The sequence below is a fragment of the Chelonoidis abingdonii genome, chromosome 11 (genome assembly GCF_003597395.2).
Source record: "Chelonoidis abingdonii isolate Lonesome George chromosome 11, CheloAbing_2.0, whole genome shotgun sequence".
In the NCBI taxonomy this organism is placed as follows: Eukaryota; Metazoa; Chordata; order Testudines; family Testudinidae; genus Chelonoidis; species Chelonoidis abingdonii.
This window is the reverse complement of record NC_133779.1, coordinates 28,370,927-28,388,628: the sequence shown is the minus strand read 5'-3', so window position 1 is coordinate 28,388,628 and position 17,702 is coordinate 28,370,927. Positions and strand designations below refer to the sequence as shown.

At 45.0% G+C, this 17,702-nt stretch overlaps 1 protein-coding gene across 1 annotated transcript in view; it reads right to left on the bottom strand.

Annotated features, from left to right (window-relative positions):
• FBN3 (fibrillin 3) overlaps window positions 1-17,189 on the bottom strand; it is a 264,037-nt gene extending 246,848 nt beyond the window's left edge. The window contains exon 1 of the mRNA XM_032799200.2: window positions 17,020-17,189. Coding sequence (XP_032655091.1) covers window positions 17,020-17,189 — 170 coding nt within the window. The remainder of the gene's footprint in view (window positions 1-17,019) is intronic.
• Between the last annotated feature and the right edge of the window lie 513 nt (window positions 17,190-17,702).

Below are 17,702 nucleotides of genomic sequence, written 5' to 3'. Positions count from 1 at the left end.
GCACTTAGTTGGGGTTCAAGCTCCATCAATGCCACCTGCTCACCCGCGGTGCATTCCAAGTTCCCAGTACCCTTCTACACTACTGTGAGTGGGGATGAGACATGGCTGATGCCATCTTTGCCAGCTCCATTACATGGCTCTCTGGCCGGTTCAAGCCCATGTGCACATACATGCAAACACACAGACATGCAAATTGCAACCCATGTGCACATAACATGCAAACAGATTCTTACAGAGCCAAGAATCTGGGCCTCTGAGCTTGAAAAAAATCCTTGGTGCACAAGGGCAACGTGATTGGTTAGGATCCCTACTCCCAGTTGGAGCCAAAATGGCCATTTTACTATGCTGCCCATGGCTACATACGAGGGAGGCAGGGATGCAATCTGAGCAGTTTAAAGGAATCTGGGCTGTTCTAACATGGGAAACATTGCCCTCTGTGCGCCTTAGGTCATGTTCCCACGTCCTTACCTTCCCCAGTCACCCGCACCTACACCATGGTCCTACTCAGAAAACAGGGATAATGCTATTTCCTGCATCTCTGATGTTGGTCAGAGACCTTGATCAATGCAGGGTAAAACCCAGTGAGGGGAAGACTAGCACTGTTCACTGTGTACTTGTCGGTCTCAAAATGTATTGCAAAATGGGAATGTTGGGTATGTTCTCAATGGGGTCCGAGCAGGGTCGTTTTTGGACATCTGCTATTTAAACATTTTATTAATGACCTGGAAGAAACATAAAATCATCATGGTAAGTCTGCAGATGGCAAAAAACTGGGGGTGGTATACTGAAGAGGACAGGTTTTCTGTACAAGCAATATGGATCATTTGGTAAACTGGGTGAAAGCAAACCTATATATTTTAATAGAGCTTTAAAAAAATTTAATTACATGGGAGCAAGATTTTCGGGTCATGACTTAACAACAGGCGGACTCTGTGCTGGGAAGCAGCACACTCGGAAGAGATTTGGTTGTTGGTGGCTAATCAGCCTGAACATGAGCTCCACTGCAACACTATGCCCAAAAGGCGAAGTTGACCCTGGAATGCATACTACAAGGGCATCTCAAATAAGAGCAGAAGGTTATTTTAACCTCTGTATTTGGCACGTGTGGACTGCTGTGTCCAGTTCTGGTGCCTGCAATGTAAGAAGGTGTTGATAAATTGAGGAAGGTGGAGAGAAGAGCCACAAGAATGCTTAAAAGAAGAACCTGCTTACAGTGATAGACCATGGGAGCTCTAAGGCAGTTAAGGGTGACTTTGATTACAATCTATAAGTACCTAATGGGGAACAAATATTGATAATGGCTCTTCAGTCTAGCAGAAAGTGTAAACTTGATCCAGTGGCTGAAGTCTGAAGCTAGACAATTCAGAATGCAAATAAGTGTAAAGTTTTAACAGTGAGAGTAATTAACCATTGGACAATTTACAAAGTCATTGTGATTCTCCCATTACTATACAAAATTTAAATCAATGAAACCAATTGGGTTTCTCTAGTTCAAACAGATTGTTTGGGAGAGTTCTCTGGCCTGTGCTATAACAGGTCAAGAGAGATGATCACAATGGTCCTTTCTGCCTGGAAATCTATTAAACTGGTTTGAACAGCAGCAATGCCTCTTGCAAAGTTACCTAGTGCTCACCCTCCGCTGCCAGTTGTTACACTACCCTCCTGCATGGCTTTGCTGCCTACAGAGGCCAGCATAGAAGAATTGGCATTCCCACTTAAGCAAGATCATGACTAATGAGCCAAAATGAACAGTTACTGTAATATGTATGGAGGTACTTTGGTATTTATTTGAAAACATATATTGCTTGCAAATCAGATTCCCTGACACAGGAAACAGGAATCCAAGCTTCTTTCAACGAAAACCAAGGGCTGCAAGAGAGGGTCAAAAGTTTAATGATTCTTGGGCTGATCCAGCTCCATTGGAATCAAGGGCAGAAACTTCTTATCTTCATTCAAACAGTAGGATCCAAACCTTAATCCACAGGGAAAGTTCCATCAGCTCATATTACGTCATGTTACCAACTGGTGATTTTTATCATGAGTCTTGTGATATCAGCATCTTCTCTTAAAGCACCAGCCTCTGGATCTTTGCAAACAGCAGAATCTTGAGCTTTCATTTTTTAAATTATTATTGAAATGGTTGTGTAGAGAAAAGCTTGAAACATGACCCCCAAAGAGGTAAAAGACAGATGGCAAAATAAAACACACCTTCCATGTATTATTTCTTAAAAAAATCCTCATTTTAAACTAATCTTGATTATTGGGGGCTGACTCCTGATTTTTGCACCCGTGGGGGTTGGCCAGGCTGCCTGCAGCACCTTGGGATGTGGTGTGGCATGACGGTCAAGACCAGAGTTTATGTTCATCACCTGAATTGTGTAAACCCTGCAGTGTCAGATGAGACCTGCAGAGTGCAGTCACATCCGGCGCCAAATAAAGGAACAAAAGGCCTCCAGAATTTGTTTGGAACTGTTGGCCCTGGCTGTGATGGAGGGCTCAACAGTTCCCTTCAGACATCTTTATTCCTTTTATAATGAGCTACATCAATGTGTGTCAAGGTAATTTGGGCTTCCCTGTGAACCTCCAGGCAGAATCAGCTGGCCTTGCGCATTTCTCTCCTCACCACAATCAACAGACAAGTCCCTGGTAGGAAAGCGTGGCCAAAACTTCCCCTCATCCGCCCACCTGCATTCCTGCATGGCCCCGCTGTCTCAGTGCACCAGGGTCTATTAAACCAAGGCATCTGCAGTGGAGACATATCAGCTGTTGGAATTGGTGAATTAAAGTTCAGTCTGAGCAGTTTTTCAATGTTGCGTCAGAATGTGTGAAAGCCCCTTGTACAGCAACAAGAGGAAGCTCAAGAAGTTTGAAACTTGTACAATGACTAGGAGGAGTACAAAAATATTGCTCAAGAATGCAGGGTTGAAATCAGGAAGGCCAAAGCACAACTAGAGTTGCAGCTAGCAAAGGGATTGTGAAATAACAAGAAGGTTTCTGCAGGCATGTTACACAAGAGAAAGTCAAGGAAGTGTGGGACTCTTAATGAATGGTGGAGGCAAACATTAGTGACAGATTATATGGAAAAAACTGAAGTTACTCAATGCTTTTTTTGCCCTCGGTCTTCACAGACAGGTAGCTCCACACTACTTCCTGGGCAACACAGCTATAGGGAGAGCATGAGCAGCCTCAGTGGTGAGAAACAGGTTAAGAACTATTTAGAAAAGGGGACATGCACCAAGTTCCATGGTTCAGCATCTAATGCATCAGAGGGTGCCGAGGGAATGGCTGATTGATGCAGAGCCACTGGCCATTATCTTGAAAGTCTTGGCGATCGGGGAGGTTCCAGAATGATTGGAAAAGGCAATATAGTGCCCATCTTTAAAAAAGGGAAGAAGGAGACACCCGAGAACTACAGACCGGTCAGCCTTACCTTAGTCCCTAGCAAAAAATCATCGGAGCAGCGTCCTCAAGGAAACAATTTTGAAGCACTTGAAGGAGAGGAGGTGATCAAAGAACAGTCACATGGTTCAGAATGGCAAGTCATTGCCTGACCACCCTGATTGCCTTCTGTGATGAAATACTGACTCTGTGTATGGGGAAAGCTGTTGCTTGTGATATATCTTGACTTTTAGCAAAGCTTTGATATGGTGTTTCCCACAGTGATTCTTGTCAGCAATGTTAAAAAAGTATGGATGGATGAATGGACTGTAGGTGGATAGATAAGCTGTCTAGATTGTGGGCTCAACGGGTAGTGACCAACGGCTCGATGACTAGTTGGCGCCGTATCAATGGATGCCCACAGGGTTGGTCTAGGCCGTTTTTGTTGTTTAACTTTAATTATATCTAGAATGATGGGATGGTTGCACCCCTCCGCAAGTTTGCAGATGGACACTAGCTGGGGGAAAGATAGATATGCCTGGAGGTAGGATAGGTCCAGAGTGAACCAGACAAATTGGAGGATTTGGGCCAAAAGAAATCTGATGAGGTTCAACAAGGACAAGTGGCAGAGTCTGCACTAGGAGGAAGAATCCCATTCACTGCTGACCAGGCTGGGGAATGCCTGACTTAGCAGCAGTTATACAAAAGGACCTAGGTGTTACAGTGGATGAGAAGCTGATATGAGTCAGCAGTGTGCCTTTTGTTGCAAGGAAGGCTAACAGCATATTGGGCGTATTAGTAGGAGGCATTGCAGCAGATTGAGGGAAGTGATTATTCCCCTCTATTTCGGAACTGGTGAGGCCATATCTGGAGTATTGTTGGGGTCCCCAAAGGTTTGGTCCCCCTACTACAAAAGGGATGTGGACAAATTGGAGAGATTCCAGCAGAGGGCAATGAAAATATGATCAGGGGGCTGGGCACATAACTTACAAGGGAGTGACTGGGGAACTGGGTTATTTAGTCTGCAGAAGAGAAAGAGTGAAGGGGGAGATTGATAGCAGGCCTTCAACTACCTGAAGGGGGTTCCAAATGAGAGCTTGGCTGTCTCAAGTGGTGACAGGTTTCGAGTAGCAGCCATTGTAGTCGTAAGTATTGCAAAAGGAACAGAAGTACTTGTGGCATCTTAGAGACTAACGAATTTATTTCAGCATCGAGACTTTCGTGACACAATACCAAAAGGACTAAAGGTAAAAAAATCCATTACAATTTACATATCACACGACTACGGCTGACAGATTGTGCCACCACACGCTAATTGATTAGACTCTTCCTGTTGTATGCATTAACTTCCACCTTTTCGTGGTTCTCTTGTATGTATAAATAGTTCCTGTTGCTTTAAGTAGTGTTCCATTCAATGCATCCGAAGAAGTGAAGCTATAGCTCACGAAAGCTCATTGCTGAATAAATTTGTTAGTCTTAAGGTGCCCACAAGTACTCCTGTTCTTTTTTCAGTGGTGACAACTGACGAACAAGGGAGCAGATGTCTCAACTTGCAGTAGGGGAGGGCTTAGGTTGTGATACTTAGGAAACACCATTTCACAGAGAAGGGTGGTGAAGCACTGAAGGGTACTTAGGGAGGTGGTGGAACTTCTTCCTAGAGGTATTTTTAAGCCCGGCTTGACAAAGCCCTGGCTGGGAGGTAACACTGTGTTCATATCTAACATGGAATCACCAACATTAGTTGATTTCTTTTATATCTGTTTCATTTTTTCAGAATCTTATAAAGATCATTAATGAAGAAATAATTTCCTACTTTAAATTTTGTATTTGTTACCCTATTTTGTGTTAATGCACAAGAACTCTCTAATTTACTAGTCACAGACTCATAGAAGATTAGAGTTGGAAGAGACCTCAGGAGGTCATCTAGTCCAATCACTTGCTCAAAGCAGGACCAACCCCAACTAAATCATCCCAGCCAGGGTTTTGTCAAGCCAGGCCCCAAAAACCTCTAAGGACGGAGATTCCACCACCTCCCTAGGTAACCCATTCCAGTGCTTCACCACCCTCCTAGTGAAAAAGTTTTTTCCTAATAGCCAACCTAGACCTCCCACCATTGCTCCTTGTTCTGTCATCTGCCATCACTGAGAAGAAACCTAGCTCCACCCTCTTTGGAACCCTCCCCCCACTTCAGATAGTTGAAAGCTGCTATCAAATCCCCCCTCACTCTTCTTTTCTGCAGACTAAATAAGCCCAGTTCCTTCAGTCTCTCCTTATAAGTCATGTGCCCCAGGCCCCTAATCATTTATGTTGCCCTCTGCTGGACTCTCCAATTTTTCCACATCCTTTCTGTAGTAGGGGGCCCAGAACTGGATGCAGTACTCCAGATTTGGCCTCTCCAGTGCCAAATAGAGGGGAATAATCACTTCCTTCAATCTTCTGGCAATACTCCTACTAATTCAGCCCATTAGCCTTGTTGGCAACAAGGGAACACTGTTGATCATATCCAGCTTTTCGTCCACTGTAATCCTCAAGTCTTTGTTTGCAGAACTGTCAGCCAGTTGGTCCCCAGTCTGTAGCTGTGCATATGATTCTATCATTCTAAGTGCAGGACTCTGCACTTGTCCTTGTTGAACCTCATCAGATTTCTTTTGTACCAATCTTCCAATTTGTCTAGGTCACTCTGGACCCTATCCATACTCTCCAGCGTATCTACCTCTCTCTCCAGTTTAGTGTCATCCACAGATTGCTGAGGGTGCAATCCGTTATATCATCCAGATCATTAATGAAGATGTTGAACAAAATCAGCCCCAGAACCAACCCATGTGGCACTCTGCTTGATACCTGCTACCAACTAGACATCAAGCCATTGATCATTACCCACTGAGCCTGAAGATCTAGACAGCTTTCTATCCACTTTATAGTCCATTCATCCAATCCATACTTTTTAACTTGCTGGCAAGAATACTGTGGGAGACCATATCAAAAGCTTTGCTGAAGTCAATGTATGTCATGTCCACCTCTTTCCCCATATCCACAGAGCCAGTTATCTCATCATAGAAGGCAATCAGGTTCGTCAGGCATGACTTGATCTTGGTGAATCCACTTGACTGTTCCTGATCACCTTTCTCTCCTCCAAGTGCTTCAAAATGGATTCCTTAAGGACCTGTTCCATGATTTTTCTGGGGACTAAGATGAGGCTGACAGGTCTGTAGTTCCCTGGATTCTCCTTCTTCCCTTTTTTAAAGATGGGCACTATATTTGCTTTTTTCCAATCAACTGGGACCTTCCCCAATCACCATGAGTTTTCAAAGATAATGGCCAATGGCTCTGCAATCACGTCAGCCAACTCCCTTAGCACCCTCAGATGCATTGTATCTGGCCCCATGCACTTGTGCCTGTCCAGCTTTTCTAAATAGTCCTTAACCTGTTCTTTCACCACTGATGGCTGCTCACCTTCTCCCCATACCATGCTTCCCAGTTCAGTAGTCTGGGAGCTGACCTTGTCTGTGAAGACCGAGGCAAAAAAAGCATTGAGTACTTCAGCTTTTTTCATATCATCTGTCACTATGTTGCCTCCCCCATTCATTAAGAGTCCCACACTTTCCTTGACTTTCTTCTTGTTGCTAACATGCCTGCAGAAACCCTTCTTGTTACTGTTCACATCCCTTGCTAGCTGCAACTCTAGTTGTGCTTTGGCCTTCCTGATTTCACCCCTGCATTCTTGAGCAATATTTTTGTACTCCTCCCTAGTCATCTGTACAAGTTTCAACTTCTTGTAAGCTTCCTTCTTGTTGCTTACAAGGGGCTTTCGACACATTCTGACCACATTGAAAACTGCTCAGACTGAATCTTTAATTCACCAATTCCACAGCTGATATGTCTTCACTGCAGAGTCCTGGTTTAATAGACCCTGGTGCACTGAGACAGCGGGGCCATGCAGGAATGCAGGTGGGGGATGAGGGGAAAGCTTTGGCCACGCTCTTCTCTACCAGGACTTGTCTTGTTGATTGTGGTGAGAGAAAATGCGCAAGGCACAGCTTGAGTTCTGCCTGGAGGTTCACAGGGAAGCCCAAATACCTTGACACACATTGAGGTAGCTCATTATAAAAGAATAAAGGATGTCTGGGGAACTGTGAGCCCTCCATCACAGCCAGGCAACAGTTCCAAACAAATTCTGGAGCCTTGTTCCTTATTTGCGCCGATGTGACTGCACTCTGTCAGGTCTCATCTGACACTGCAGGGTTTCACTTTCCAGGTGATTAACATAACTCTGGTTTGACCGTCATGCCACACCACATCCCAAGGTGCTGCAGGCAGCCTGGCCAACCCCCACGTGCAAAAATCAGGAGTCAGGCCCCCAAAATCATAAGATTAGTTTTAAAATGAGGATTTTTTTAAAGAAATAATACATGGAAGGTGCTTTTTATTTTGCATTCTGTCTTTTGACTCTTTGGGGGTCATGTTTTCAAGCTTTTCTCTACAACCATTTCAATAATTTAAAAAATGAAAGCTCAAGATTCTGCTGTTTGCACAAGACTCCAGAGGCTGGTGCTTTAAGAGAAATGCTGAATATCACAAGACTCATGATAAAATCACCAGTTGGTAACATGACGTATATGAGCTGATGGAACTTTCCTGTGGATTAAGGTTTGATCCTTGTTTGAATGAAGATAATGGAAGTTCTGCCCTTGACTTCAATGGAGCTGGATCAGCCCAAGAATCATTAAACTTTTGACCCTCTCTTGCAGCCCTTTGCTTGAAAAGAAGCTTGGATTCCTGTTTCTGTGTCGGGAATCTGATGCAAGCAAATATGCATGTTTCAAATAAATACAAAGTACCTGCATACATATAACAGTAACTGTCATTTGGGCTCAATTAGTCATGAGTCTTGCTTAAGTGGGATGCCAATTCTTCTATGCTGGCCTCTGTCAGGCAGCAAGCCATTGAGGAGGGTTAGTAGTAAACACTGGCTACTGGGAGGAGTGAGCACTAGGTAACTGCAAGAGGCATTTGCTGCTGTTCAACCAGTTTAATAGATTCCAAGGCCAGAAGGGACCATTGTGATCATCTCTCTGACCTGTATAGCACAGGCCAGAGAACTTCTCCCAAACAATTCCTGTTTGAACTAGAGAAAACCCCAATTGTTCATGATTTAAATATTGTAAGTAATGGAGAATCAACAATGAACTTTGGTAAATTGTCCCAATGGTTAATTACTCTCACTGTTAAAACTTTACACCTTATTTGCATTCTGAATTTGTCTAGCTTCAGCTTCCAGCCACTGGATCAAGTTACACCTTTTCTGCTAGACTGAAGAGCCCATTATCAAATATTTGTTCCCCATGTAGGTACTTATAGATTGTAATCAAGTCACCCTTAACCCTTAGAGCTCCATGAGTCTATCACTGTAATGCAGGTTTTCTAATCTTTTAAGCATTCTTGTGGCTCTTCTCTCAACCTTCTCCAATTTATCAACATCCTTCTTACATTGCAGGCACCAGAACTGGACACAGCAGTCACACCAGTGCCAAATACAGAGGTTAAATAACCTTTCTGCTCTTATTTGAGATGCCCTTGTACATGCATCCAAGGGTCACATTCGCCCTTTTGGGCATAGTGTTGCAGTGGGAGCTCATGTTCAGCTGATTAGCCACCACAACCCCCAAATCTCTTCCAGAGTGTCTGCTTCCCAGCACAGAGTCCCCTGTTGTGTAAGTATGACCGACATTCTTTGCTCCCAAATGTATAAATTTATTTTTAACTCTATTAAAATATATAGTGTTTGCTTTCACCCAGTTTACCAAATGATCCATATTGCTCTGTATCAGAAACCTGTCCTCTTCAGTATTTACCACTCCCCCAGTTTTTGTGCCATCTGCAGACTTTACCAGTGATGATTTTATGTTTTCTTCCAGGTCATTAATAAAAATGTTAAATAGCAGATGTCCAAAAACGATCCCTGCTGGACCCCATTGAGAACATACCCAACATTCCCCATTTGCAATCACATTTTGAGACCGACAAGTTACACAGTGACAGTGCTAGTCTGTCCCCCTCACTGGGTTTTACCTGCATTGATCAAGTCTCTGACCACATCAGAGATGCAGGGAAATAGCATTATCCCTGTTTTCTGAGTAGGACCATGGTGCACTGAGGGGAAGTAAGGGAGGTGGGAACAGGACCTAAAGGCGCACAGAGGGCAATGTTTCCCATTTTAGAACAGCCCAGATTCCTTTAAACTGCACAGATTGCATCCCTGCCTCCCTCGTATGTAGCCATGGGCAGGCAATAGTAAGAATGCATTTTGGCTTCCACTGGAGGAGTAGGGATCCTAACCAATCACGTTGCCTCTGTGCACAAGGATTTTTTTCAAGCTCAAGGGCCCAGATTCTTGGCTCTGCTAAGAATCTGTTTGCATGTTATGTGCACATGGGCTGTTTGCATGTTATGCTGCTGTTTGCATGTTATGTGCACATGGGCCTTGAACCGGCCAGAGAGCCACTGGTATGGAGCTGGCAAAGATGGCATAAGCATGTCTCATACCAGCCACTCACAGTAGTGTAAGAAGGGTACTGGGGGAACTTGGAATGCACCGGGGTGAGCTGGTGGCATGATGGAGCTGAACCCCACTATGCCCACGTCTCTGCTAGACCACGACCCCTCCTGTTGTGCCTTGTGTGGGGGCCAAGCAGCCCTACATGAAAGAGCTGCAACCATCTCCCTTTGGCTGCCCGTCCACAGTATGTCGGAGCGGTGCTGGGCCTGGGGCAGAATCGAAGTCAGGAGGCCTGGCAGCTGCAGGTGACCCTCGCTACACTTTCACTTTGCAGTCCCAATCACTCCCATTCCCGCCCTTCTGCGGTGACTCAGAAGATGCCAATAGAAATTGGGTAGGGCAGCAGTTTATGCACTCGCCAGGCGGGCTCCAGCCTGCGCTGCTCGGAGTTAGGCACACCCTGACCCTTATGCATGCATGGCTGTGTGCTGCCTGTCTCTGAGTGTCACCTGAACAGGCCAGCTTTGCCAGTGCCCCCAGACTGGTTCTCTCCATCAGCTTCCTTGGCATTGTGGCACCCTTCTGTAAATAACCCTTCTTCCCTCTTCCCTCAGGATGAATCCAGAGCTCTGAGAAATGTTTTTTCTTCCCAAATGGCCCCTTCCCTTCGTCTGGTGTCACTGATTGCTGGCCATGATGGCATACTCAGTTGTTCTTGAATTAAGGCTGTAGCCAATCCTTCATTCTGGTAGGTGAAAATAAGCAGCCATTAGCTCACAGGAAAGAGCATTTCCAGTGCAGGGCTCAGCTGGGCTGCAGACGCTCTAATGACCCTTTCTTCCCCCCTTGTTAAACCCATTCTTGCTGTTGAAAATCATTAAATAGTTCATTAACGCAATAATCCTTTTAAGATCCTGCATCACAAATGGATTTGTCAAGTGCTGTTCCTGAAGGAGTTAGTCATATTAAATTGTCTTCTACTGTAATGAATTTTATGACAGATTGTGCCACTTTGCTTTGTTAGCTAGTATTGCAAAGTAATTTGTGAATCAGGGGCTCATTCATTTTGCTGAGCCTTTCCTTGTGCGAGAGGAACTTTGTGAAGCAGAGTCGTGAGGGGGCACAGCACATGATATTGCATTGCCAGGAGAAATATAAGTCGTCTCCTTTCCTGCATTTCTGCAGCCATGCCCCCTATTCCCTAATCACTCTGATTCCTCTCATGTAGCTACTCTAGATTCAGTTGTTTTTAGCTATTCCCTGTTGACTACAGAGCTGGGCATTGAGGACTAGCATGGCTCAGAAGGGAAATAATGAAAGAGACGCGTCTTGCATTAAATCCTATGACACAGAAGAGTCCTGTGTATTTGTACTGGCACCGAGTTCCTGAGTGCACACACCAAAGTGACTTGGTACTAAGGGAGAGCAAATCAGGAACCGAGACAGCAGCCACACGACCTTGTGATGTGTAATCCGCATCACAGCATGCACGCTAAAATGTACTGGGCTGCATCGGGGCTTTTATGGGAGACCTCCAAGGGGAAGTCATTGGGCTGCAGGAAGTAGAGCTGCGGAGCCAGTAGGCAGAGCTCTTCCCTGTGCATGAACATGTACGGTGGGATTTCTGAAAGAGCCTATGGGAGATAGGAACCTAAAAAGCTAATGAGTGTTGGGCACCTTCCAGTGCCTTCGGAAGTCCCACCTGCAGTTAACATTCCAGCATGTTGCTAAGGCCACTGTGCTGCATGGGAGGTACTGTATTGTTCTTCCACTGAGGAGCAATCCTGGGGTCATTAACAATCCCAGGGCACTTTTCTGAGGAATTGGGGTAGAATCCCTGTATCATGCTCAAATTCCAACTCAGAAAAGTCAGAGATGGAGAAGAGCTATTAAGTTATCTAGTCCCTCTCCCTGCCAATCCGGGATAAAAGTAACAACATCCTGTTTCCCTAAACTCCCTGGGATAAGGTATGTTGCTTCCCTTTGTGTCCTGTGCTGTCACTGTGTACTGTTACCCTTGTTGTGTTCCATCGCAGAGGTAGCATTTCCATGATGGATGAAGTGAACCCTGCGGACGGTGTGTTAACTTTACAAAATGCTTTGCAATCCTTCAGGATGGAAGGTGTGAAATGTAATGTAAAAAGGGGAAATATTGTTTATAAAATTCATACAAGCAAAATGGTTAGAGTGCTCTAATGGTGCAGGACCAACAAGGGTCAAAATTTTTCCATTGATGAATTGTTTCCTGACAAAAAAGTGGTTGTTTTTTCCTGGCAAGTATCAGCTTTCCATGGGAAATTCTGAATTTTCATAAAAAAACTAAAGGCCTGAAAACTGAAATATTTTTGGATGAAAAACAAAATATTTTGTTCTGGAGATGTTGCTGTAGTGTCTCATGGGGGTTGAAAGTCAGTTTCCTCTTGTCCCCACACTCTTTAATGGGCTGGGCTCCACAGCAGGACTACATCTCCCATGATGCACCATAGCTGAATCAAAATATTTAATTTTTCAACCAAAATTTTTGGTATTAAAATTTTTGAAAAAAAAAGCAAAACAAACAAAATTTTCTGCATTTTCTCCATTTTCCAACCAGCCCTGGGCAGGTGACTTCCATAACAAGAGAGGGTAAACAGAATGGGTCTACACACTTTATTGTGTTATAGAGACTAATGATTCACTAATGATCAGGAGCAGGGGTAGGCAACCTATGGCACAGGTGCTGAAGGCGGCACATGAGCTGATTTTCAGTGGCACTCACATGGCCCGGGTCCTGGCCACTGGTCTGGGGGGCTCTGCATTTTAATTTAGTTTTAAATGAAGCTTCTTAAACATTTTAAAAACCTTGTTTACTTTACATACAACAATAGTTTAGTTATATATTATAGACTTATAGAAAGAGACCTTCTAAAAATGTTAAAATGTATTACTGGCACGCAAAACCTTAAATTAGAGTGAATAAATGAAGACTCAGCACAGCACTTCTGAAAGGTTGCCGACCCCTGATCTGGATGGCGTGGACTGCACCCTCAGCAAGTTTGCAGATGACACTAAACTGGGAGGAGTGGTAGATACACTGGAGGGAAGAGATAGGATACAGAGGGACCAAGACAAATTAGACGATTGGGGCAAAAGAAATCTGATGAGGTTCAACAAGGACAAGTGCTGAGTCCTGTACTTAGGATGGAAGAATCCCATGCACTGCTACAGATTAGGGATCGAGTGGCTAGGCAGCAGTTCTGCATGAAAGGATCTAGGGGTTACAGTGGACGAGAAGCTGGATATGAGTCAACAGTGTGCCCTTGTTGCCAAGAAGGCTAACAGCATTTTGGGTTGTATAAGTAGGGGCATTGCCAGCAGATCGAGGGATGTGATCATTCCCCTCAAGAACAAATGAGAGTAATGGTACAGAAGAGGCTAGTCACATGCCCTATTTTATCCTACCCCATAAAAAGCACTTGAAGACCCCCTTGCACCAAAATAACTAAACTAAATAACTTTTCATTCATTCATTTCATTGTTTTGGTGCAGGTTTGGGTGAAGACCAGCCCTTACACTGCAAAGAGCTGCAAAGGGATCTCGCTAAACTGGGCGACTGGGCAACAAAATGGCAAATGAAATGTTGACAAATACACAGTGATGCACACTGGAAAACCTAATCCCAGCTAGACATATACAATGACAGGGTCTAAATTAGCTGTTACCACTCAAGAAAGAGATCTTGGAGCCATTGTGAATAGTTCTCTGAAAACATCCACTCAGTATGCAGCGACAGTCAAAAAAGTGAACAGAATGCTGGGAACCATTAGGAAAGGGATAGACAATAAGACTGAAAATATCATATTGCCTCTATATAAATCCATGGTACGCCCACACCTTGTATACTGAGTGCAGTTCTTGTCACCCCATGTCAAAAAAGCTATGTTAGAATTGGAAAAGACATAGACAAGGGCAACAAAAGTGATTAATGGTACGGGACAGCTTCTGTATGAGGAGAGATTAAAAAGACCGACTTTTCAGCTTGGAAAAGAGATGTCTAAGGGAGGGATATGATAGAGGTCTATAAAATTGTGAACGATGTGGAGAAAGTGACTAAGGAAGTGTTATTTGCTCCTTCACATAACACGAGATTAAATTAATAAGCAGTGGGTTTAAAACAAACCAAAGTATTTCTTCAGACAATGCAGTCAACGTGTGGAATTTGTTCCCAGGGGATGTTGAGAAGGCCAAAACTGTAACTGAATTGAAAAAAAGACTTGATAAATTCATGGCGGATAGGTCCGTCAATGGCTATTAGCCAAGATGGTCAGTGATGCAACCCCATCCTCTGGGTGTCCCTAGCCTCTGTTTTCTAGAAGCTGGGAGTGGATGACAGGGGATGGATCACTGGATGATTGCCTGTTCTCTTAGCTCCCTCTGAATCACCTGGCATTGGCCACTGTCAGGAGATAGGATACTGGGCTGGATGGACCATTGGTCTGACCCAGTATGGCCATTCTTATGTTCTTATGTTATCAGTATGACTCAGAACTAGATTTGATTCTTCTGAATAAGAATAGCATCTGCAGTTAGAAATGGCAACAGTTATCAGTCCTGATGCTTCAGGGTATATATTGGTCAAAAGCTGAGTCAGGAAGAGATTTCCCCCCATGCTGTAGTGTTGTGCATTTGTCTAGTACAGAATGAAGGTGTTGGGGGTGACACTTCCTTATGAAGAATCTAGAAGAGGCCATTGTAGGAGATGGGACTCTGGAATAGATGGTCTTTTTTGGTACAGTCCTACTTTAGCTATGTAATCCCATACAGTGGTACCGCTAACCATTTGCCAGACCCAGTGAGGTGATGCTTTCTAGTCCATTTTTGATCTCAGACAGTTTTGGAGCTATGCTTCTGATGAAACTGGCAAAGTCAAATGACCTTAAAGACTTGGACTGTCAGAAGGCTGGACATTCTGAAGGAGAAGCCGGGACTCTGGAACAAGACACTTGATTTGGGTCACTGGATGCAGAGCTTGGAAACTGCCTTTGGAAAGAAGTTCCACATGTTCTCTGGTTTGCCAAAATACTATTTACATCTTTATATTCTGCATCATTTTGCCTGAAACCCAAGAAATAATGATTCCCTAGTCTGAGTGCCTTAATTTGCAGTTCCACAGGCTTTTCTAAACAGAGCTGGCATTTACCTCAACCAGGCCCTCTCTCATACTACAGAGAGAGCTTCAAAGATTACTAAGTAAAATGGAATAGACACTCATAGAGATGGCTGTGTGGGCCAGTGCTCCCAGCAAGGGACTGGGAGCCAACAACCATCAGCTCTGTCCCTGATGCTACCATAAACTCACTGTGGCCTTAATAGTTCAAACCACTGAAAAATAGGCATAAGTGTATTTATTTTGATGTTTGCTAGCTATCATGACAGAAAGCCCCTCCAAAACTTTTTCCAAAGCCTCCAGGTGACTTGGAGTCTAAGTTCCATTTTCAAAAGTCACTTAAGCAGGGAGGAGCTGAAGTCTCATGGTAAGTCAGTGGGATTCAGGCTCCTAAGTCACTTTTGAAAATGGGTCCTTGGCTCCTAAATCACCAAGGTGCTTCTGAACATTTTGTCCTAAAACAATCAATAATAACACATGCCTTCCCTTCCAGGGTGCAGTGAGGCAGGTGAATGTTAGTAAAGTCCCCGGAGGTCACGGGATGAAGGCAAAATAAAAACTTGTCTCACTACAGCATGTTGCCTCCTTTCTCTCAGGTACAACACAGCACTCCATGAGATGCTGAGTTAGATGGTAATGCTGCAGTTAGTGTGTCAGCAAACCCAGCCATCACCCTGGGCTCAGTGATCCTTCATGTATAGCCCTGGGAATCCACTTCTGAGTTCTTGAGGGACTTTGGCCCAGGACTCCATGCTATCTTTCTCCTTTTCAAACATGGCCCTGCATGCTCTCCCTTCCCCCAGCTCCCTTGTCGGTGATCAGCAGCAGTGTTAACAAGTTATCTGATGGACACACTGGAAAATGTCTGAATGTGTGAGTGTTTCTAGGGGAGGAGAGCACTCCTGCCCTTCTGTGGCAATGAGCAACTCAGGGCTGCCTTTGGTGGCTTACTTTTAAAACATGAACCCACTCCAAAAGCAGCACCATAGCTGCTGTCCATCTTTTCAGAATCAGAGATCAGCACAAGCAAGTGACCATGGAAGTCTAAACTCTAGGAATGAGTACAGCCAACCACAGGGCCCACCCTTGGCTGTTGGTCCTCAGCTGCCACTGCTAGCCTTTGTGCTCCAGCTCTCTCCAAGTCAGGTGCTGCTCGTGCGACCATGTCTGTGCCGAAGGTTCTGCATTCGGAAAAAGTGAACTCATGAGAGAAGCCTTCCCGGGCAAGCGTGGAGGGGACATTACCTTTGGAATGGCCTGGGGGCTGCTCCAGTTCTGCACATTGACACAGGAAAGCTTTCCCAGACAGGCAGACTCAAAATATACTGGAATCCATGTAGTGATGGTAGGAGGTGCCAGGCTGACAACCCAGCTACAGCATGGGCAGCAGTACCAGCTCCCCATACAGTGGCCTGCCACTTTGCCCCAACCCTCACTTGGCGCCCCACACTCTGGCTGCCAGGGGGTTCAGTTTTCAAGCCCATTTGATCCTTAGATGAACCCATGACCATGATGAGCTTTGTGATGTGGGTTCCTGTCCACTGAGAACCACCAACTGGCTGCACAAGGCCACCAGACCAGAGCAGCCACCAGATGATAAGATCTTGCAGACAACACATCCCCAAGTCTGGACTGGCATTGGAGAGCTGGACATGAAAAGCTCCATACCCTGCCGCTGGGACACTCTGACCCAAGGGAGTGCAGCTGAGTAATCACTTCTCCTTGTCTGATTCCTGTGCCCTGCTCGGGTTTGCAGCAAGTGCGAGACTGGGTAACACACGGAGCCCTCTTTGTGCCCTCAGACACTGAATTCCCCTGTGGAATCAGCTTGTTCTCCTAAGTAAGGAGAGCTTTGGAAAAGGCAGCAGGGAAGAAGTTTTACTGACCTCACACATAATACAGAAAAGGCAGTTTTAAAAGCAGGTCTGGTCTTCAGACTCTGTGCTACATTAATGACCCAAGTTCTGTACCATAAAAAATAAATGAACATTAAACGTACCCTCGTAAAGTGTCTTGGCCTCTTCTTCTCACTCTATTTGCTGGCTGTCTTTCCTCATAGCCTGCAAATCTGTCTGTCTGAAAGTCCCCTTCATATTGGCCCTGGGCTTGTTCCACGTACAAAAGTGTTGTGCATCCTAGCATGAACTTGGCCAGCCATAATAACCCCATGATGGCAAGGATTCCTTGATTCCCTCTGCTGCCCTGAAAGCCTCTTCCAGCTGGAGGGGCCCTGCTGCCCTGGTGGAGGATGGACTGTGGCAGCAAACCCTGAATGCCAAGCTGCCGTCCTGATGGTCCCCTTCTGAGGCTAGAAGCAGAGACAGGACAGAGGAGACACAAGTGTTCTTAAGGGCTTTTACATTTTTAAAATGATCATTCACCCCAGGCCCCCTTCACAAGCATTAGTAGAGTGAGGTTATAAAATCTCACTGACTTTGGCTCCCTGCACACAGTCCAGCTAACAAGCTCACAAACTCATACCGCACAAAGACATTGCCAAAGAATTCCTTTCCCAAGAGTTAGGAACGGACAGAGGCTGCTCCCTCTGGATCTCTATGGAGTGGAGATACTCTCTTCCCTCCGCTCTGTCCTTCTAGCCCAGCAAACGCTTCCAGAGCATTTGGAAACATAAAGGGCACCCAATCAGTGCATTGAGTGTAATTGCAGACATGCCCTGGGGTT